At 48.8% G+C, this 22,710-nt stretch overlaps 1 protein-coding gene across 2 annotated transcripts in view; it reads right to left on the minus strand.

Annotated features, from left to right (window-relative positions):
* The window catches only part of PARP1 (poly(ADP-ribose) polymerase 1), a 34,897-nt gene extending 14,251 nt beyond the window's left edge, over positions 1-20,646 (minus strand). Inside the window, exons 1-12 of one of the 2 annotated variants that reach the window (XM_074863855.1) lie at positions 20,457-20,646; positions 16,637-16,799; positions 15,635-15,753; positions 14,475-14,689; positions 8,949-9,045; positions 6,947-7,063; positions 5,795-5,971; positions 5,200-5,341; positions 3,446-3,586; positions 2,480-2,722; positions 1,482-1,550; positions 584-716 (exon numbers count right to left, since the gene is read on the minus strand). In XM_074863855.1, coding sequence (XP_074719956.1) covers positions 584-716; positions 1,482-1,550; positions 2,480-2,722; positions 3,446-3,586; positions 5,200-5,341; positions 5,795-5,971; positions 6,947-7,063; positions 8,949-9,045; positions 14,475-14,689; positions 15,635-15,753; positions 16,637-16,799; positions 20,457-20,576 — 1,736 coding nt within the window. In that variant the 5' untranslated portion in view covers positions 20,577-20,646. Of the gene's footprint in view, positions 1-583; positions 717-1,481; positions 1,551-2,479; positions 2,723-3,445; positions 3,587-5,199; positions 5,342-5,794; positions 5,972-6,946; positions 7,064-8,948; positions 9,046-14,474; positions 14,690-15,634; positions 15,754-16,636; positions 16,800-17,733; positions 17,851-20,456 lie in introns of those variants that run through there. The other variant, XM_074863856.1, reaches the window with a different exon arrangement.
* Positions 20,647-22,710: the final 2,064 nt, after the last annotated feature.

Below are 22,710 nucleotides of genomic sequence, written 5' to 3' on the forward strand. Positions count from 1 at the left end.
AATAGCCAGAATCTGGTTTTGTTTCCCAAGGTTAGAGCTCTGCTATTAGAAGACAAGTTGGAGAATACGCAAAAGATTCCCAACATTGCTGACTAAGTGTGGGGTCCTAATGTTAGAACAGAGGAACCTCCACCTATTCTGCTTCTGTATTTTCAAGCGCAGCCATCAGTCACAGAGCATTGCCCCTCAGAACACTGTGAGTCAATTAACCCAGTCCTAAAGAAACCAACTGTACGTGCCTCATCCCAGGATGCAGGAATGAACACGAGATCAGGTGCAATTCTGTGAACTTACTCACCTCCCAACTTAAGTTTTGTCAACACCACAAAGAAACATCTCCACGCGGTGCAGAGATCTCTTCACAGGTGATTTGCTGTTTGGATGTTTTGGAGTTTTGGGGGGTTTTTTGGTGGTTTTGGGGAGGGGTTTGTTTTGTTTTGTTTAGGTTGTTGCTTTCTTTTTTTAACTAAATATACCTATCCATATATCCTCACATTTTACTCATACTTTGCTTTTGTAGATGCCAAAAATCCAACATTGGAAAAAAGTGAATGAGAGTATTTCTAGGGAAAACTAAACTCACCTGTTCTCTCTGTCATCCTCTAGCAGCTGCAGTTTATAATAGGAATTTGTTCCTTTCACAATATCTACTAGGCCTAGGGTTGCACTGAAAATCTTTCCACCTTTTTCAAAGACATGAGCAGAATCCTCCAAACCTACAGAGAAGTAACAAATTAGAACACAGAGGACATTACCATTTTAGGTCTCCTTCCTACATTTGCGCTCACACAAACATTTGATGAAGTAGTGTGAATCTTAGAAATCCCGTAAGAACAGTGACCACGTGCTCATTCAAGACTACTGGAAGCATATTTTCTTTTTAATAAGTTGTGAGCATGCACCTTTAGATACACTGGAGTGATGCTCAATCCTAACTAGAGAGAAAAAAATTGTAACTTTTGACAAAGGACCATCTAAAATCTAGTATTTAACACTGCATGACTGGCTGGAGGAATTCTCAAGAGAGGTACAGCTCTGCAGGTGTTCACATTAGCAAACGGACTGAAAAACCAAAGGTTGGCCTTGGATGAAGTATGAATTCACAGAACGATGTCTGCACACCACAGGTTTGGACAGTAGCATCAGCTGCCCCGTAAAGAGTCTGGGGGCAGATGCTCATGCCAGACCTGTGGCCTCTGCTGGCTGGGTCTTTATTCACCCCACTGATAGATGCTCCTGAAGCTGAACAAGGTGCATGCCTTAGTTTAAGTGGTCCTTCTGGAAGCTGAACTAGAAAATCCTGGAATACCCAGTTCTGGATGTCAATCAAAATCCTTCCTTTGATAGGAAGAAAAAAAATGGGTTTAAAAATATACATTCCTTTTATGGAACCCTTATCCTTTCACAGAAAAACATTTTGCAGATGATCAAGCATCCTGAAGACTGCGTGTGGTGCTGGCACAGCGATTATTATCACTCACCAGAATCAGGATCTACTGCCGCTCCACCCTTAACTGTTAGCTTCATTTTCTTTTCAGACTTGCTAGGTCCTGCAGGGAGAGAGAGTTAATTTTTTTCCTAGGCAGGCAACACAGTCTGACTTGAATCAACATTTAAATTCTCAATTTGCATAATTATCACCCTAAGGAGACTTCAAATCAGATTCCCAGTAAACGAGCACAATGACTTCAATGGCGTTTTTTTCCTGGCTTTAGCAGCCAATTCACAGCCCCCACCCCATCAATTACATGAAAAATAAGATCTCCCCAGATTCCATCTCCTCTCTTCTGGCCCCAAGGGGTGGGCCATGTAATTTTTTTCACTTGCACAGCAGGTAGGAGTCACATTTGTAATTGTGTTTAAGTAGGATTTAAAAGCCTCATAGGGTGTGGGGGGTGTTCAGGTCCCCTGGAGATTCTACTGCTGTGAGATAGTCTGGCAATAACATACCCAACTGTATGACAGAAACCTACGCTTGGAGGACATGGAGAAGAACGGGTTCTGAAGATAGGCGAGCGGATCCAATGGTTTTGTTCACTGTCCAGCATTAATAATGCAAGCTCTCTATGGCACTGGCGACGAATGCCAACTGGTGTTGAATATTTTTCCTCCTCCGTTAAAAAAGTGTTATGTTCTAAACCAAGTAGAACAAAGACCCATCGCTCTGGACACCAGTTATTTTCTCACGTGCTAACACCCCTCGGGGGTCACGGTAGTGTCCGTCACCCAGCATCTCCTTGGAGCTGCACACTGACCCAAACTAGCAGAGAAGCTGACTAGGGGAAACAAGAGCCAGCTCAGGAGACAGCTTCATGTTTACTTAAAGCTAGTTCTGCCCTGAGGTCTCATTATTTAAATTTATTATGAGAAAAAGGGCAGAGAACTCAAGGAAAGGGCAAGGATAGACTATACCCAGGTTTGCTTTGTGCATGCACAGCACTGAACAGGCCTGTGGAGAAACAACTGCTTTGTTTTTCACCTTGTTCTTCTTTGACCTTCCCAGCACTCTTCATACTTGGGGGCTTGCTGCACTTCCCATCCACAGCCATTTCCTCGTGCTCCATTTTCACCTCCGCACCCCAAGGCGAAAGCGCATGGAGAGACACGAGGTCCTGAAAGTCCTTGCTGGAGGATTTCACATCCTGAAGAAACTCCTCTGAGACCACACGGACTTTGGCCTCCTTCACTTCTTCCATCTTCTTGCTCATCTTCTCCACATCCTCTACAGAGGCAGGGTAGGAAACAAAGAAAAAAACCACATCAGTGAGGTTTCAGACTTTAGCCCCTCCCTCTGGCCATTATTCAGGGCTCTCTAACACTTTGTGGAAACACAGTTCCACCACATTTTGGATTCACCATGGTCTTTGGAGAGCAAAATCCCCATCGGCTCAAAGCTCCAGCTTGGGCTAGAGTGGGAACAGTCCTGTTTTACCTGGCTGGTCCAGCCCTTCCCTTCCCGAAGCTGGGGCTGTACCAGTCCCCCTTGGTCCTCCTGGCAGGTGGGAGCAGATGTCCTACCTCAGCACTCAGTTTGCACCTCCATTCCAACAGGGAGCTAGAGTAGACCCTAAGTCGACAGCAGAGAAAACAGCTGCCCTCAGGCACCCACAGGCAGCTCTGCGGCTTCTCCAAGGCCAGCACGGACACACCCCCAGCACCTGTCATCCCAACAAGGGTGGCCTGCACACCACCATGGTCTGCATACAGCCCCGAGCACCAGCTGCTGCAGACCTGACAGAGTCTTACAGCACAACCTGCTAGGTAAGTAAAACTCAAACAGCACACATCTGTCTTTACTTTTCTAAAGCACACTAAGTCCACGTGCGCACACAAAATACTCGCCCTAATCCAAACACTGATCCCCAGACAGCTCCGAGGATGTATGTCCTCTGTAATCTGCTCAGCTGTTACCAGTGCTACCAGTAACCAAGGCACAGCTGCTCACTCTGTGTGCTGATGCACAGGGTGGCCTTGTTAGCTGTTGTCGTCATCTTTCCTCCCAGGTCCTCCACAATGCCTTTCACCTCCTCCTTGTTCTTTGACAGCTTTCCAAGAACCAGGATCTTCATGTTGGTCAGCGGTTTGTCTAGGGGTTCAGAAATAACACAGCATGTTAGGAACAGGCACAGAGCCCGCCAGACAAATAACAAGCACAAAGGGACAGCATCCCCCACACTCTGTACATTCAGCCCAGTTGGCAGGGAGACAAGGGTTCACGCAGGTCTCACCTGCGCTAAGCAAGTGGGAGGAAGCTCCCCTTCACCTAGGAAAGGCAACAAAGCTCAGCACCCACCAACAAAACAGAAGGGATGGAAGACAGGGAAGATTGATATGTAGACACATTATTTGCCTGCCTTTTGGTTTTTTAAATGAAAAAACCAAAATCGGCCTGCTTCAGCATTGTGCTACTAAAGACTCTGCTAAGCTTCCCTGTTCTTTTGATGCCTGGACAGCATGAGAGAAAATCACTATAACGTGAAAGCTCCTGCCTCTTCAAAAAGGAATCTGTTTTTGAGGGGCTGGAGAAAGAGGACTGTCTCCCAAGCAACAGTGTTCCTACATTACAGTACAGTTGAGTCTCTTGATCTTATCGACAGTACAGGGTTGTATTATGCAAACCCTGTAACAAGTCAGGAGCAAACTGTTAACGATCTGAGGCTCCATCACATCATTGTGTTAACACCTTGCAATGCAGGTGGGTCCAGGACATGTCAAGTGTCTAAGAGCATATCTGCACTGCTAAAGATAAAGGCTTAATAACTCTGGTTGACCAACTGAGGGTTTTGGTTCCTCTTCTCCCTGCAACTCAGATTAATCAGGTTGCTGGCAAACAAAGTAACCCGACTTTAATTCTGGTCAATGCTTTGAGTTTATTTTCAGGGCACGCAGGGGCTGGAATCAACTTGCCAATCAGAACCAAGACCTGGGTTACTTGGTCTTCATTGCTAAAATAACATGATCTGGTTAAAATTAGCTGGAGAGAATTACTCCCACCCTTTTCACCAAGTAACAATAATCCCCTGCTTCCAAAACTATGGCCAGGGCTAAAAAAGGCTGAATAAGACAGACATCAGCATAGTGCTTAGTAGACAGGCTATATCACCAAAGCATGCAACTCATTCCAACAGCCTACAGGGAATTCCTGGAGTCCAACCTTTTGCCAATTTGTGGGCGGTAGACAGCACATCTATTTTGCATAAGGGGAGTCAATGACTGGTAAAGCCAAATCCCAATGGAGGATTTAAAAAACAACCCCAAAAAAACCTCCGGTCCTAAAATCTAAGACAATGTGGAATATCTGGCATTATGGAGGTCCCTGGATATTCCCCAAGAAACCAAGCAAGAAGGCATTTCACAGCAGGTCTCCCTTGAGACACATTTTGCAACACAGGCCTTTAAATTTCTGATCCATTGCAAACTCACTATTTCCTCACCATCGACAAATACCAAAACCAGTTTGTTAGAAAACAACTGGGACCTCAAGCCCATGTCCCCAGACAACCCACCATATCAGGGTCTACCTACGCTAAGAAGATGAAGCACATGAGACTCTGCCATGCTGCTTTTTTACCAGGAGAGCTCTGCCTGACTGGGGGCAGCAGAACACCATGCCTGTTCAGGGTGACATGTTTGTCTGGCTGGGAACAGCATTACACATCATCCTGAACTCCAGTGACCCATGTCCTGTCAGCTGTTTACCTCTGGGTGCAGACACCATCTCTGTCAAAGGAGCGGATGCAGAGGGAGGAGGCACAGAATTCACAGTCGCAGCATCTGGAGGGAATACCCTGTCCTGCTTCTTACACTTAAATTTCTTCAGGTAAGGAATTTCCCGAAACTCCTGTGGGATGGAAACATAAGTAGAGTTTAAAACCAACAAATATTATTGTTAGATTTAAAGGCTAAATTGAGCACTGGCCAGATTTTGGCATTTACTGCAGGTCTTGGAAAGGATTTCTGAGACATTCGGGTCTCAGTAAGCAAAGGTAGGCAAATATCCACTTTACTGACTGGGAAAACAAAGCTAGATGAGGGTAAACAATGAGTTTCAAATCAGATCAGCAACATCTTTCAACTTAGTGTTACTGGAAAAAATATGATTTAGTTATGCATTAGCTGCCTGCCCTGGGAGGGACGTAGCTGTGACAGGACTTCCCCACTGTCACAGCTGCTCAGCACTGCAGCACATTCTGCTCTCCGGCATCCAACACTGCTGTTTATTCAGTCTCCTTATAAGAAGTAACATCAGTTAAGAAATGTGCTTCGGATCATCAGATTTGTAGGAAACACCCACCTTTGGGATCACCCAGTCTTTCCTGTTGGGAGTCTGCGTTTTAGCAACACACTTAGTCCAGGCTGTAATATCCCCTGAACAGTAATATGCATCACTCTTGAACACAAACTGTCCCTTACACTCCTCGCAGGGAAGCAGAGCTCCAAATGCCATCCCATCTGCTACTCGGTCCAAAATCTAAAGCAACAAAGAATACAAAACAGGTCACAGCAGAAGGAGGCTGGAAGCCCACGCACTACATTACACTGGGCTGCACAAAAAAGTAACTGTCAGGCTGCTGGCACGCAGACGTAGACACTTCCAGCGCTTGTCATGCATACGCTGCACATAAATCAAGACTCTTACCAGCACCGATTGATTTACGACACCTTAAAGACATGACATGAAGTTTCCCCGGTCACACCGTATCTGCTCACGCCCACGGTTCGCAGTCTCTCCTATCTGGATTCGGCATTCAGGAGAGCATACCTACCACACAGCACCTGACCAGGCAGCCGTGCCGGAACAGCCCAGGAGGAGACGAGCTACTGCATCTGAGCACACGAGTAGGTAGGTAGGAATGTAGGCTCAGACAAGTCCCGATTTTCCTGCCTAGAGAGTATTTCTTGACCATTTTGAGTCTAGACACTTCCCACATCCCAGCCCACACTTCTTACAAAGAGTCTTAATAAATACAAATACTTAAAGTGATGTGTGGCTCCGAAAGAGAGAAGACTTTCACAAGTTACACAGACTGAAAACTGACTGTTTTTAGAAGACACCAGGAAAGGATTTGTGCAGTTTTCGCTTCTTTTTGCATAATTTAACAGTCGAGGGAAGCAATCTGAAGTGCCATAACTAACTTGCTCTTGAAGAGCCAGCAACAAAAAACCCACATGGACCAGTTTGGGCATATCAGAATAAAGGCACATCACTGAGACTAAGGTGCTGAATTCAGCATCACACACCACCCAATAGCCCTTCACAAGCAAGCTAACAGCACTATCATCAGAGTCCTGGGACAAAAGGACTGGGCTTTGCAATGAATTTATTTCTGAATGTTACATTAGGAACATGCTTCAGACTTGTGGACCTTGCAGCAATATTGGTTCGGGTCAGCTTCACCGACCAAAAGACCCAGCAGGCATGCAAAGCAACTACAGACCAACTCACGGCATTCTCCCCTGAAGGAACTTCCTGCTTGTTGGCGATCAGCAGCTCTTTCAGGTCGTTAGTGGAACAGACCTTCCTCAGCTCATCCTTGATCCCCCAGATCAGCTCTGTCTGCTCCTGTTGACAAAACCCAGCAGCTTAGCTACTTGCAATTGATTGCTTTCTAAGAACACTCCTGAAACCGCAGTATGTGGACAAGGTTTTATCAAGCCCATGGTATCTTAAATGCAGACTGTGAGATGAAGAGCACCAAGAACCAGTAGCTTTATCAAAAGGGAGTCACACAGAATTACAGAATTGTCTAGGTTGGAAAAGACCTTGAAGATCATCCAGTCCAACCATCAACCCAACATTAACAGTTCCCAACTACACCATATCCCTAAGCGCTATGTGAACTCGACTCTTATTAAAGACCTCCAGGGATGGGGACTCCACCACCTCCCTGGGCAGCCCATTCCAACGCCTAACCACCCATTCTGTAAAGAAATGCTTCCTAATATCTAGTCTAAACCTTCACACATTTTACCCAAAAAACCTAGACCAGGTCTTTCAAGCTACACGCTTCAGATTTCTGTATGAATACATGAACACATCACGGCTTCAGCAAATAGTCTTTCTTATCAAGATTATACACAGAAGGACATCCCTATGGATTCTGTATAAACCAAGGCTTCTCCATCACATACATGTGAAGAAAGGCCATAGAGTAACCTTTACGGCACTATCCCACACAAGAAGGTACAAGCAATACTAACAAGACAGCTAGCTTTTAGGTAGTGTGGAACCCCTGTTTCTATCACACTTCCACCCTTAGCAAGCTCTCAACAGCCTTTACAAATATCACCTAACTAGATGACACTGACAACAGCAGGGATGTGGCTGCATTTGGGCCTTGCATTAAAACAAAAATCAGAAATGCTGATCAGGCAATGCTCTTCTAAGCCACTTAAGCATAAGAGGAATTGCTACCAGATCAGTCACCTGCAGCAGCACGGAGGAGCCTGCACATTCTTTTGGGCCTTTCTACAAAAGGTGAAATGGTTGGACAGCAAAGAAGCGTCCTAAAATATTTCAGATACTTTCTGGATGGTAGTCACTGGCTACAGTAAAAAAAAAAATGCAGTCTACCCTGGAAGAACTGATTCACTGTGTTAAATGGTTTAATTTTCAGTGTTTATGATCATGCTTGATGAAATGCTGTTAAAAAAAAAAAAATCAGTAAGTTAAGTTAACCCTGACCAACAAATTGCCTTGATAACATCTCAGCTAAGTTTTGTTGAAAATCGAGGTATTGCCACACAACAAAAAAGAAAACTTTTCTTCAAAGGCAGGCACACCATTTTTCTACAGCTCCATTAAAACTTCAATGGCAGCATAAGCAGCTTATTAATTTTTTTAATTGGAAAGTACCTATGCCAAACTTTCAATAAACACAAAATTCCTGATGCTCTATTGGGAATTCTTCCCACGGTATTCTAGAAATTGAAAGGTAGAAAGCTGTGATCTATCACACTTTGTATCCGAGAACTGAACACAGGTCCCCAGAGAGTGGAAGAGATAGGATTTCTCATTAATCTAGTTCCACACTTTACCTCTGCTTAATTTTTGTAATGAGCCATTTATCGGTTTCCAAGCATTTCTGCAACAGTGCTCGGGCTCAGAGCTTCAGCCACCAGAACCAGATGACACAGGAAGGGCCACAGAACCAGCCTCCCTGAGAGAGAAGGCATTTAACCTAATCTATTTAAATCCAATAAGCACAAGTCCTAGAGAAGTTCCTTCCTGTCTTTCAGGAGAAATCGGCAGGGTGAATTGCTGTCAGCAAAGCCTAAGTGACAGGGCATCTCCTGTGCCAGGACATGAGGGACTGGCTGTGCTGCAACTCTGCTTGGTCTGGGCACCAGGTACAGCCCCTCTCTAGGTGCCACGGCTCTTCAGTTAGTGCCTGACACTGCACTCTTCTAACAAAGCAGTTTTTAGGATGCGATCAGCTAAAACTCACCTTCAGCTGTTTCTCCTGCTTTGATTCTTTCTCTTTTTCTTTTTTTTGTTTCTTTTTTGCAGTCACATTTCCATCTACCTCTTCTCCTTTTCTCTTTCTAACAGAGAAAAACAAAACACACACACATGAAAGGAAGTTATTTAAAAGCCTGTCCAACAGTTACCAGAGCTCAGTTTACTGACTGCCGATATCTGCAGAGGCTTGAATATCCTCAGTTTTGGCAGGCAAACCTATTTTTCACATTCCTCAGTGCTAGATTGTAGACATGTACTTGGCTCTGCAATGCAAGCCGCCTCAATCAGGTCAGGTACCCTGTGAAAAAGCTCTGAGTGTAACTGTATGGTCTGGCAGAAGAGCACATGAAATACTGCAACGTTTCAGGCATATTCATCTACACCTGTATTAGATACACCAAAGGCATACCTAAGAATCACTGAATATAAGCATACCTCTCCAAATCTGAGGAGGTGTAGCAATGCAGCTTAAAAGACTATAATGTCTTTCAGCTGAACCAACAGCTTGATTTTTCAGCTTAGACAGTCCATACTGAAATAAAGGACAGAAAACATGATAACTTTAATAAGTTAACACACTGGGAAACTAAGTATCTCCCAGCTAGTTTCTCTTCAGACTGGAATTAAGTCAGGTCTCTGAAATCAGACAGGAGGAAGTTTCTACTTGCAAAGTGCTCCCAGGCTGATAGTGGTTTCGTGATATACTACTGTGCAGTTGTGTGTGAGGAAATTTATTGTTATTAGAGCTGTGCAGGGAGAAGTTACAGAAAACACTGCTTGAGAAAGACTTGAAAGAAGCAGCCAAATGAAAACCAGGGGATTTTGGCAGACTTCAGAACGATAAGAGACCTCAGAGGAAGATCATTTATGTTTCCAGAGTCATGTCATCCCCTTGGTCTGCCTGCTTCAAAATACATCAGTATCAACGAATCAAATCAGCGTGTGCTCTCCCTGTGAGGAAACAAAGGGAAATTTTGTCCCACTTGAGGCAGGATGGGCCTGCAACTTGAGGCAGAGCACGAACACAGCTTGGATCTCACACTTCATTTTGACAGAGCTGCTATGGTTTTGAAACATCAGCCAGGTTTTTTAAGAGAGCATCTGTCTTAACTTTATAAGCTGTGGCTGATGGTTAAGCCATAAAGTTGACATTCTTGATTGCTCTCCTACTTACAATTTTAAACACTTCACTTTCTAGTACTTTGCTACTGTTAAGACTAAGCCTGTATGACAGCTTATTAGCTATAAAGCTGCAGAAGGATGTCAAAAGTTACTCTTCTCCCAGAGACACATGCATGAGAGATCTGCAAGTTCTAGTAACTGTCCTGGCCCTAAAATAGGCCAAGTTCTCATTTTATTTGCAGTGGCCACCACTAGTTCATCATTAGCACCTCTGACCAAACCATGATTCAAAGCACTTTGCAAGTCTTTAAGGGGCTGGTTTTGCAGAAGAGCTCATCTTTCAGCTACCCCCTTGCAAGGTCCCATCATTCGAGCTGGGGCTATGCTGTAAGGCACAACTGTCTCAGGGGGGCCAACAGCCACACTGTGCTACCAGCAATTGCTTGCATTTCTTGAGGAAAAACTCCATATTGTTTTCTAAATCAGGCAAGCAGGAACCAGTGTGGCAGGACTGGTTACAGCACACACAGACATGCCTTCAAAAGTCCCCAGGCCAAGCAAGTCCCCTCTCCTCCCTGGAGGCAGCCCCTGCGAGGGGCAAGACCAGAGTGTCCACTGAGCCCTGTCACGAGGATAATGACTTCTGTAAGTTTTAACAGAATCACAGGTACACAACAAAATCTGGGAAAAACGTATCAGCTTGAGTGCAAAGCACTCTGCTGCACCTTCCCAAGCCAGAGGGCTTAATAAGGTAAGTACTTAGGATGGGTGCCCAAACGCTGTGTATGTGTATGTGCAGTGCCTCTCCCTCGGCAAGCTGACAGTCAGGCTGCCTCCAGCAAGCCAGCGCTCACTCCTAGGCTGTAACTTGTCTCCTAGTCTCCAAAGGGAGGAAAGCCAGCACACCAACCGCTGGAAAGCAATCACCCTCCGAGAGGCCCTGTGACCCAGGGAAAGCATCCAAATTCCAGCAGGGACTCACACTTTTGGCAGTTTCTCCTCAAGGGGACAGACAGCAGGTTGCTCTGCCGGACAGAGTGATTACTGTACCTGTTCCAGCCACTGGAACGAACCACAGAGCAGGAGAGATCATCCTGACTGCAGAGGGGCATAAAGCTGTCAGTTACCACCTTCTAACTTTTGTCCCTGGCTACGTCCAAGGCTTAAAGCAAACACTAATCGTCCTTTTACACAGCCTGGAGAAGGGAATGGCAATGCTGAACCCATCTCCCAAGGCAGCAAATTTTAAAACAATCGATAAAATACACGCTCACTGACACACACATTAATTTTATCTTCCATCCTTGGGACCAAACACTGTGTTGCTAACAGCAGCTGGTGCTACTGTGTCCACCCTTTCTCCTGCTGGGGAAGGGACAGTCTTCCCACATTCAACTGGTATGGCTTGCATAGAAGGACTGGTACTTACCAGACACCACAAATCACTTCCCAGCTTCAAGGAGGATACACAACTACAAGATTTATTCCAACTTTTAAGATAAAGAGGGAGGCAAACTGTCCCACTCTAGCCTGGCCCTTCCTTACCATCTAATCTCTATTTTTCATGTTCCCTTCCCTACAGTGAAAATAGAGGGTGGAAAGGACAGTCACAGCAACCCTGGATAAAGCAAGAAGCTGAGGCAGGGAGGAACAAGAACTCTCCTCCTCCCAGTAAAGCACTGCCAAATTGTTGCTGACCTGAGTACTTAGCCTCTGCCTCAGGCAACCTCCGCAGTTAATCCAGTGCTGCATGACATCTTCAGAATGACACTGCTCCTGTCCTGGGCAGCAATTCTACCCAAACAAGCCAGGCAGAAAATACAGAAAAGTATTACAGCTCAGAGCAGGAGGGTGTAACACATGCTACCGAAGCAGCACAGTCAAAGGCAGATTGCAAGCTGCTACGGCATTTCCTACATCAGTGTATGAGCACTCTTTCCACAGAGAAGCTGCTGGCAAGGACACAAGACCCTCCTTCACCAGGCCTGCAAAGTGCTGGAGCTTGAGCACGACAGCCCATAGCCCAGGGGAGGGTCAGCATGGCTCACCCAGAGCTGACCAAGGAAAGGAGCCAGGATCCTTGCAGGAAACCTTCCCATTTTGCACTTCAGAGGGAAGGGATTTTCCAACCTATTCTTGGTAGCCCTGCTCGGCACCTCACATGCCACCCTTACAGAAAAGGCTGTCAGAGCAGTCCCAATCTGAGCTTCTCCTCAGAGTACGGGCTAGACATGCAGAAGCATCACGTGAATTTGGATGCGTCACATCTGAATTGCAGAGACATCTGAGTCAACATATAATTTGGACACAGCACAATGAGAAAGATCTTTAAAGATCATTTTGAGAATCTCACCTACAGCAGATCTGCAACATCATTTCTGTGAGATGCTGTAATTTCTGTCTTTAATTTCTGTTATCTGATTGAATGCACAAGATGAATTATCGGAGGTAACTGCATCTCATTAAAGCTTCTGGCGCGTTTTCCTTTTGGCTTCTCCAGAACTTCTGTGCTTTCTTGGCAGAAAAATCACCAGGTAGGAAGCACACCACACCTCTCCACTCATTCTATTTATTTACACTCTCACTCATTCAGTTTGTTTGACAGACAACTATTTTTACAATTGACCCTTAATACCCTTGGCTCAAGCACACAGTCCAAACAGCAGAAGAAAGGTAGTGGAGCATAAGAGCCAGCCAGCACCTTCACGGTTGAGGGGCTTGTTCATGCAGTGCTTAGAAAGCAGGAAAGATTAGACATCCTGCTGCTTTTCTGGCATGAGGTCTTGGTTCACATTACCCTACATCACCGATCTAAGCTTTTTTCCACTGCAATTCTAGGCTTTTATTTACACAGTGACTTGGCAAACTACTCTTGTGGCCTATCTTCACAAAGCCTTCATATTTTGCATAGCATCCCAGAAGCAGCCCAGAAAAGCAGAGTCAGGGCAGACAAGAGAAACACTTAGTCAAATCTCTAGAGCTTTCCTGAAGACATGGGAGAAGACTACAAATAACCTTATTAAACTAACACACTGTTCTAGGACAAAGCAGAACACGCACCTTGGCACAAAAAGCAAAGGACTACTTGAAAAGCTGCAAGTGCATTAAAACACTGTACTTCTGCTTACATCCTGCAATACACACAGAAGTAAAACGCCTGTGTGAAAAGACAGCAGGCTGCTGGGCAGATGCAGACAGCTCGTCTCAGCCTCCAGTCATTCAGCCAAGCGAGGTGAACAGTGCAGAACCGGACAAGGCTCCAGCAGGAGCACCCACACCCATGGCACTGCAGGACCCTCCCCACAGCACCCACACCACTGCTGAACGCTTCTGGAGCAACTGCTTGCCAACCAAGACTAAAGCGTGGAAGTTGCAGCCTCTTAACAGCACACAGATCAGTTTATGCACGCTCTGCTCTGTTACCTATGGCCGAGGATGGCATTCACATACACGCAAGGCTCTGAAGAGTACCCCACACCCAGCCGCCACATATCTGGAGGACCAATACTGACAAAGACTGCACAGACTTGACCTGGCTATGGCTTCTCAGAACCTGACATCAATCTCACTGGACAGTTTCATGGCGAATCCTTGCAAAAGTAAAGCTGAATTCAGTCTAAAAGGTACACAGAAAAGGCCGATGTTTTACAACAAGATCACTCCTATTTGTAGGACCCAGAAACACCTTAAGTTCCTTCCTCCATGGGAATAATGCAACACTGGCTTGTGTTATGAAGCACGACTCTAGGCAAAGTCACCTCAAAAACAAACAACAAAAGCCTTCATTAACAGAGAAAGGCTGACCAAAGCTAGCAAGTCACCTGGAAGCGCTTCTCTGTCAGTACAAGTTCTGTCAAAAGCCCCCACTAGAAATTTCAATGCAAGTCAATGAAATTTCAGACGTACCATAAAAGACTTAGCAAACAAAGGCATCCAAGTGTAAGCACTACAGGGCCAATAAACACTATTATCAGATTCAGTGTCTGTCACAGATCAGTAGCTCATAGATAAGAGATGTCAAGTCAATTCCCTAACAAGTGGTTAAGGCAGAGAAGCCATCACTGATAACAGCATCACACAAGGAGGCACAGAGCCCAGCATCCATTTGTATTAAGCATGCATTATTTTATGGCTGAAAGCCCTACATCAGTCCTCCAAGTCACAGTTGCTGGTCTCTGCATTTTCTCAAGGCAATCACAGGGGGCAAGAGGACTGCATGCTCCCAGGGACAGGGAATTTGTTTGTTGTCATCTGCCTAAGGTCATAGAAGGACCAAATGCTCCTACGACCAATATTCTTTTAACAGAGACAACAATGTCACAAAACATTTATCATGGATGTATTTGAAGGCAAGCAACGTCTCCTCTAGACAACGCAATTTCTTACATACCCTTCAGTCTTGGTAGCCGGGAGCTGCTTCTTCAGAGTTTCTTTATCTTCAGCTTTCAAGATGCTGAAGCCCAGGAGCTGGGTGGCCCCATAGGCCGGGAGGAAGCCCAGCTCTGCTCGGCGGCTCACAAAGCAGTCCGGGTGGTACCAGTTATCTATCATTCCCAGCTGTGGCTTTTCAGGATGCACCATCTTCTTGGAAATCCGGATCTGGCCCTGAGGTAGATTAAAGCAACTCAAGAGCAATAGTTAGGCCATTCTGGAAAGAGCAGGATGTTAACATTACCAACACCTCTAAAATACCAACAGTTCCTCTATCAAAGCCTGCAACTTTTGTTCAAACCCTTTCACTACAGCTCCTCTGCTTTCTTCAGTACTCTTTCTAGGTTGAAAAAAACCCCATCTTTTTAGGTGGTTTTCTGTTCAAAAGCCACTCAAAACGGGTAATCCTGTAGTCTTTACTCCAACTCCTAGTAAGCTTGAACGAGCAAAACTCACATGACCAAACCTCATGCAAGCAACTCTATAAATTAACTTTATGTCCCTACCACTCAAGCATCAGTGCTAATATGATCTCACCCCATCTTACTGCAAATTATTTTTCAGATACAAGCACACCAGCACTGGTGTTTGGCCCTTGTCAACCTTACCCAACTGGCAGGTCTATTCATATCGATTAGAGGCTCACAGCCTCATTTTGCCAACTGTCTTTAAAAACAGTGCACCAAGGCATGTTCAACTACAGGGCTGCATTGCTGGTTTTGTCTGCTTTCATGGAGTTAATAAGGATACACTGCACACAAACAGAGCTGGTCTGGCTGAGGAGTAGGAAGAGGCCAACACCTCTGCAGTGCTGCCACAAGCAGGAAAGGCTACAGTTAGTGGTGGCTCTCTTGCCACAGCTGGCAAGCAGTGTTCCAACCTGCTCTAAGACCCAAGTGAAAGGAAGCATCAGAAGATTTGAAGCCCAGGCTACAATGCCTGAGGAATGCCTTTACTGTCAGCTGCCCAGGATGCAGCTGCTCCTCAGACACAGAAATGCAGCTCTGCAAGTGCTTTCCATATGCAGGACAGACAGGAAGCAATTACAAAAGTCACTGTTTGAATTGGAACCGGTGGGAGAAAAGACAAAGAGATGAAGAACTAAGAAAAGCTTTTTACCTTTTCTATTTTCTGTTCACAGCCTTTGCAAGTACTTCTGTTAGACTTGGCATATTCTGCTGCAAAGTCATTTAGGCTCTTCTCAGCCTTGCCACCTCCTTCCTGTTCCCCTCCTTTTCCTGGAGAACAAAGCAAATATAGAGTTCTGCTTTAAAAGGCATTCCCTTATTTTCTTATTCTTTGTCCCAGATTGTTAGCAGTCTGGATTAATAAACCTCTGTGTTCCAGCAACTCACCTGTCAAGAATTTGAATACAGAGCAAACTAAGAAGTCCATGCTCAAAAGCACTTTTAAAATAGAAAGACTTCTTTAAACAGCCAAGTAGCAATTGTACAGGATTGCTTAGTTAATGATTTTAAAAGATTTTCAAAGGTGCACAGAGCAGACCCTTTTTACTTCTTTCATGAAGTGAGATCTTACTGAAGAACTGACTGTAACAGGAGTCACAAATAGCTCTGCCTCAAAGCAGAACTCCTCTTCCCAACTGCCAGTTTGCTTTTATTTTTTGTATACTACATTTCAATGGGCAGACATCAATCTAAAACTGCCCAGCATCCTTGATTTACAGAGATGCAGCGAGTTTAGACTGGTCTGTACTTAGACCCTTCTCACTTGCTCCCCTGACTCACTAGTTCACGGTGTAACAATTTCAAAGAGCCACCATGGCCATACACCACCATAACCACACATAACCAGTGAAGGTATCATTAAAACAACGTACTACAACAGCATTTATTTTAATATTAAAGAATTGAAAGCAAAATACACCAATCATGATAACAAGAAATACTTGGCAATACATCTGCTAACTGACTTGGCTTTTTCCCTTGTTGATATAACACGTATCACACTGCCAGTGTCCTAGCCCTAGAGTGCAGAGATGCCACAACAATTCTTCCAGCTTGCTGAAGGGACACAGCAATCAAATAACCACAATAACAGCTTGAGAAGAGGGAGCATGGTTCCAGTTGAACCTCCAAACACCAGGAGACCTCTGCTTACCTCCTCCAGGGCCTCCAGTTTCAATGGCTTTCTTGATTTTCTCCTGATCTTCCCACCGGAGCTCAGGGAAGCCGTCAATGTCCGCATGGGACACGATTCGAGCCCGCTTCCAGAAACAGCTATAGTGGTGCCAGTGAGGGACTTTGCCATCGAACATGGGCGACTAGGAAGAAAGCACATTAGGCCAAGATGAAGCAACTCGGACAGAATCAAGGGAAAAAAAAACAAGATAAAAGGAGCATCTGGGTAAACACAAGTGATTTTTTTCATCTTTTTTTTAAATTAAATATGAATACTATTTAGGCCAAAGTCTAAGAAGAAAATCTAGTATGACAGACAAGCTGCTGGAGAGAGGTCCCAAAGGGGATAGACGTGGAAGGACCATTTACCTAGCTTAACCAGTTCATCACCCTGTTGCTTAGCCCATCTGTTTTACTCGAAAGAGAAAGGTCATAGCCTCTGCATGGCTATACCAACCCTGAGCAGACAAGGAGAGGTTTCTGCTCTATGAGAATCAGATCATCTGTAGCCATGAGTAAAGCAAAACAGAGGCTGCCAAAAAAGACGTGTCACAGCACGCAGCTCATCTGCTACAACCTCCTTCGAGACTGCTGCAGCACAAGAGGCTGCGGGCCTTGCTCTGCCAGACCTCCGAGTGCAACGCACAATCCCTTTGAGAGCCACTCCTCACACAAACTGTCCATGCCCTGGAGAGCCCAGGAGGGGCGACTCCAAGGACTGTGGTCTGAAGAAATTCCTGAGGGGGCTGCAAGAGGCAGAGGCAAAATTTAAGGGAAACACCAGAGCCCAAATCAGGACAGAAGCATCACCCAAGTCCTCCCCAAAGCGCAGCTCCAGAATGCCCTGCCTCACACCAGCCTCGTCGTGGAAGTGCTTTGCTTGCTTATGACTCAGACACATTAAGTACCAACCTGGCATCATTTCGGTTACCCATCAGACAAAATAACCGTATAGTGGTTTGGCTCCAAGTACCATACACAGAGAACTGCTGTACTAATAATACTCAGCATTGTATAATGATTATTACTGATGATACAGAATTAACGACCTAGGAAAGCATTCTACATATCACTCACCAACAGGACGGACATCTCCAAGCTGAAAACAGCAGAGAGTTTCATGCATGATCAGGAAGGAGGAAGAAAAGGCTTCAAAGACCACAGCATGGGACTAGGTGAGCCGGGAGCCCCAATTACAACCATCAACCAAAACTGTAAGAGGACATTTATATTGCCAGCTGGACTCTTCCCACAGGCTGGGATTCAGATGACTCAGTTACTCTCACAGCACCACAGCCACACAGCAGCCACCCTGGGGTTGCTCTCAATGTGTCTGGAAGTCACACGCAGCTCTAGCACTGAAAGTTGGTCACCCCTAAGCTCTGGGCTCGTATTTGTGGAGTTTTCCTGGAGGACTCCTCATGGCTCTGTCCCTAAGACAAAGGCTTTGTGGGCACAAGGCACTGTGGCGTGTGGAAGGGGGCAGAGTTGGCTCAATCTTTAAGACAACCATGAAAGCAGTGAGCAGATCTTCACTACATGGAGTTGTGCACCTGGAGGAGGACTTCTCTGTGTGGGAGAGAAATGAAATCTCCAGGCGAGCTAGACCTTGTTTACACAACTTCTCTCAGCTCACCTATCTCTAGACCACAGTTTCCTAAACAAACTGTGGAAAAATGAGAGACGGATTTGCTTTCACACAGCACATGCAGGTAACAGAAACTACTCAGTTCCACCTGGAAACAAAAGTCAAAGCCACGCTGGTCCTGCAGGGCCTGGGTGTCCACCCTGTGTCAAACACAGAGCATGCCACCCTCATTCAGAACTCTTCACTTAAAGAGCCAAAACAAAAGGACGGTTATAGCAGAAATGGTATCCCGCTAATGACTTAGTCTGGGCCTCCCTCTAATTTCTTCTGCTCTGCAGGGGATTTCCCCAAGAGGAAACAAGTGAACCAGGTGCTCTGGTGAAATTCGGGTCCTTGGGGGTGGGGGGGGCCTGTGCTCAGCAGCAGGGTGTGAAAAGTGCTTTGTTGGGACAAAACTGGCAGTGGGGAGAGGGAACCATTTGCAGGAAAGATCAAGTAAATTCAAGAGGTTGTGGGGGGGAAAAAAAAAATCCAAGTGGTTGGTGTAAGACCAGCAGTTTTGGGCAGATGGCTGGCTAAAAGGCAGCAGCTCTGTGAGGGATGCCATGGTCCCAGCTGTCCCCAGGAGATGGTTCAATAAACCCAACCCTACAAAACCAAACACACTCCCTGAACCAAGGGACGCTGCTGTCCCACAGGCCCCCCTGCTGAAGAAGGCCAACCCGCCTCGCATCAGCTTAAAGGGAGGAATAACAAATGTGAGGGAACCGGAGGAGAAGCAGCCGGAGCAGGGGAGGGGGAGCGGAGCAGAGCAGACACCTCGGGCGGACGACGTAGGGCGGCAGGAGAAACAAAAGAAAAAGGCAGCAGGAACACGTGCGAGCGAACGCTGCGGCTCGGCACCGCACGCTGAAACATCCTTCCCAGGCGACGGGAGCTCTGGGGAACAAAACCAGAGGCAGGTATTTCCCCTCCGGGGAACCAGCTCCTACCTCCAACCCGGGGGGAGCTGTCGGCCCTGCCCCGGCAGCGCCCCCCCGCCCCCCGGGCGAGCGGCGACCGGGCCCTTCCTCGCCCGGTCTCCAAGCGCCGCCTCTCGCAGGGGCAGAAGCGGCTCCCGGCCGCGCAGAAACGGCTCCTCCGGCGGCGGGGGGGGGGGGGGCACAACAGAGCTCCAGCGCTCGCCCCCCGCGCCCTCGCCCGCTTTCCGTAACTCCACCTCTGCGCATCTGCTCATCTTTCACAAGACGCAGCAGCACCCCCAACCCGGCCGCTGCCCACCTGCACCCCCCCCGGAGGCTGCGGCCGCCTGTTCCTCGCCCTCGCCGAGGCCCACAGCCTGGGGGGAGGAAGCTCCTCGCCCTGCCCGAGCGAACCCCCACAAATTCCCGGCCCTCCATCACCAGACGGGGCCCTCCCCTTCCTCTCGAGAGGAAGCCGAGCAAGTCTCTTCCCCAAAAGGCAAATAATTTAAGGACAGCCGACAACAAAACATGCCCCCCGCGTTCCGCTCGCTAACCGCGGTCCAGCTCGCCCTCTCACGTCTGCAGGGTGCCAGGGGTTCTGTAGGAAGCCCCCCTCCCGCTGCTGGCAGCCCGAGCCGGACCGCCAGCCCTGCAGCTCTCCGAGCTGGAAGGGGAAAAGGAGGGGAGGACACCCACGACCTCTACCACGTTCCGGGGCTCAGATTTTCCCTCTCGTATGCAAAGCGCGCACCAAGCGGAGATTTCCCCGACCCGACGCAACACCCCGGGTGACAGACGCCTCCCGGGGCACAGGAAAGTCGAACCGCTGAGCTCGCCTCCCTCCTCCGCCCACCTCCTGCTCCCCCCCTCTGCGGGTGACAACAAAGAGCCTCTGTGAGCGCCCCCGAGCCGACCCCTCCGGCTCTGCAATCCCCGCTAAGGCACTTAACGCTGAACTTTGCACCGCTTCACCTCCAGGCGCCTTTGCAGCGCCGGCTGCCGACAGCGCCGGCCGCCGCGGGGCGCAGCGCCCACCCCGGGGGCGGCGGGGAGGGCTGCGGGAACCGCCGGGAGCGGCGGGCGAAGGCGCCTGCACTAAAAATGGGCTGCGCCCGCTGCCGCGGCGGCGGAGAGAGGCCCGGCCGAAGGGCTGCGGTCCGCCGCGGCGGGCGCGGGGAGCCGCGGTGCGGCGCGGAGCCGAGCGGCCAGCCCCCCCCGCTGCCGGCCCAGGCCCCGCCACGCGGTACCTGCACCATGAGGGCCAGGCGCAGCGAGTCCTTGGCGATGCTCTCGCCGCACTTCTTGCAGGAGGCGCGGCCGCTCTTGGCGTACTCCGCCCGGTACAGCTTCTCCGCCGGCTCCGCCATCGCCGCCGCCGCTCCCGCCGCCACGGAACCGCCCCGCACCGCGCACCCGCCGCCCCGCGCTCCACCCCCACCGCACCCGCCGGCGGGAGCGCTAGCCGAGCGCCGAGCGCCCACCCCCGCCTCAGCGGCCCGGCCGGATCTGCCGCTCGGGCAGCGATTGGGCGCGCCTGGCGGCGCCTGGAACGTTCCGGTTTGCTACAGTGTATCAATGGGGGGCGGGGGGCGGCGGCGGGTCACGTGGCGGCGGGACCGCTCTGCCCCCGGGGCTGGGCCCGTGCGGCCCCTCCGCCTCCCGCCCCGGCCGCAGCCGCCGCCAGAAGCCAGCTCGGTAAAAGCACCGGGGCGCAGCACGGCGACCGGCTTCTTCCGGCGCCGCCCCGTCCCTCAGGGCGCCCCGGGCCCAGCAGTGTATCTGGCGCAGCTGCAGGGACCCGCCAGCGCCCAAGGCTGAGGACGGGGCCTGTAGCGAACACCGGGCAAAGCCGCCGCCCGCCCGCGGGCCCGGCCCGCCCCGGCCCCCCAGTGCGGAGGCGGCGTGTCCGGCCGCGCTCCCTGGCGTGCAGAGCCGCGGCGGGGGCTGCGGGGGGGTGCAATCGCCCCCCTGAGGACAGGCGGCGCCCAGCTTTCTGCCCGGCACCCCCCGTCTGTGGGGAACCTGCAGGGAGGAGCCCCGCAGGAGAAGGGAAGCGGGGCGGTTGTGTCCGGACAGGGACGGGCTGGTGCCGCTGCCTGAAGTGGGCGCCCCGCCCGGGTAGAGCCCCCCGCGGCGAGGGCTGCCCAGGTCCCGGGAGAGCCTGGGCTTAGCAGCCGTGCCTCGGCCAGGGGCTGGCCGGGTGGTTTCACTCCCCGGGAGGAGATTCCTCCAGTCCCTGGGATAACACTATGGGTGCTGAAGAAAGCAAAAGAGTTCCTCGATTAGTTAAATCTTGGCTTTTTCTCGCTTACAGGAGGTAATATCCTCTAGTATCAGCAGAGGGCATTGGCTCTGTAGCTTCACTGGAGAAAGGAAGAGGAGATCACTGAAGCTATTCCAAACCCTTGCTGAGTCCTTGTCATTAGTTTTACAGTGATTCTGGCATTAGGGTTCAACTAAAGCAGGATGTTCCATCGCGGGTGGGCCTCAGAGACCTCGCGGGTATGGGTCGGAGTTGCTCACCGGCATCTCAGCAAACCTGCATGACCTGGGATGTTACTGCTCCGCTCACCTTGCACGTCCCCTCTCCCAGGTTGGCACACATTTGCTATGAGCGTACGCAGCGTTCACTCTCCAACAGCCTCCAGACCAGCAGCGGTGAAAGGGTGTACCCTGAATACGGCACTACAGGTCTGGGGAAGCAGGGAGGGAAGAAAAAATAATCTCTGTAAAGCACTAGATGGTGCTGCGTACACACAGTCAGATGCAGATGCTCTATACAGCAGCGTCTTCGCTGTTTCTAATTATGTCTTACAGGAGTTCTTGAACCAGACACCAGTGGTTCAGAGGCAGATCGGCGCTTTTACTCTCACACTGGAGAAAAGTGAAAGTCCCAGGAGAGCTCATCTAGATGACCTGGCCAGGGGCCGGAGGCGGTTGCTCCCCACACTGCCCGGCAGGTCTGCCAGGGACTTTCCCCAGTTTGAAGGTGACTAGCAGTGAAGTGTGGAGTTGCATTCACCCATTTCAGCAAACCTACTGCCACCCTGCTCCGTCCAAGGTTTTCCAAGAGAAAAGCAAATTACACACAAATAAGGGTTGACTCACAAGAGTCAAGTCAATGGCCTGTTTAACTCGGGTCCTGCCTCTCCCTGTGACTGTCTGACAGGAGCTGACATAAGAAAGGCCAAGCAAGCAGTACTTGCTCTCCCAAATATTTCCCAGCCTCCTGAGATTTGTGGCTCAGGGATTTCCTGCATGCCATCAGCCTGGGGGGAATTTTTCTTCCAAGAATTTGTCCAGTTTCTCTGAAAATACTCTTTTGTTTATATGGTATTTATTTATAGGGCTCGAGCAAAAGAGAAATGGCTTCTTGTTAGTGTTTCCTCCGGCTGGGGCCATTTCCACTTCTAAGGAAAAGCAGCCCTGTCTAAATACCAAAGCTCTGCTCCACAGCCTGCAGCCTAGAGACCAGCAGGGGATCTGTAAGATATCATGAAG

Source organism: Strix uralensis, chromosome 3 (assembly GCF_047716275.1).
Source record: "Strix uralensis isolate ZFMK-TIS-50842 chromosome 3, bStrUra1, whole genome shotgun sequence".
Taxonomy (NCBI): Eukaryota; Metazoa; Chordata; class Aves; order Strigiformes; family Strigidae; genus Strix; species Strix uralensis.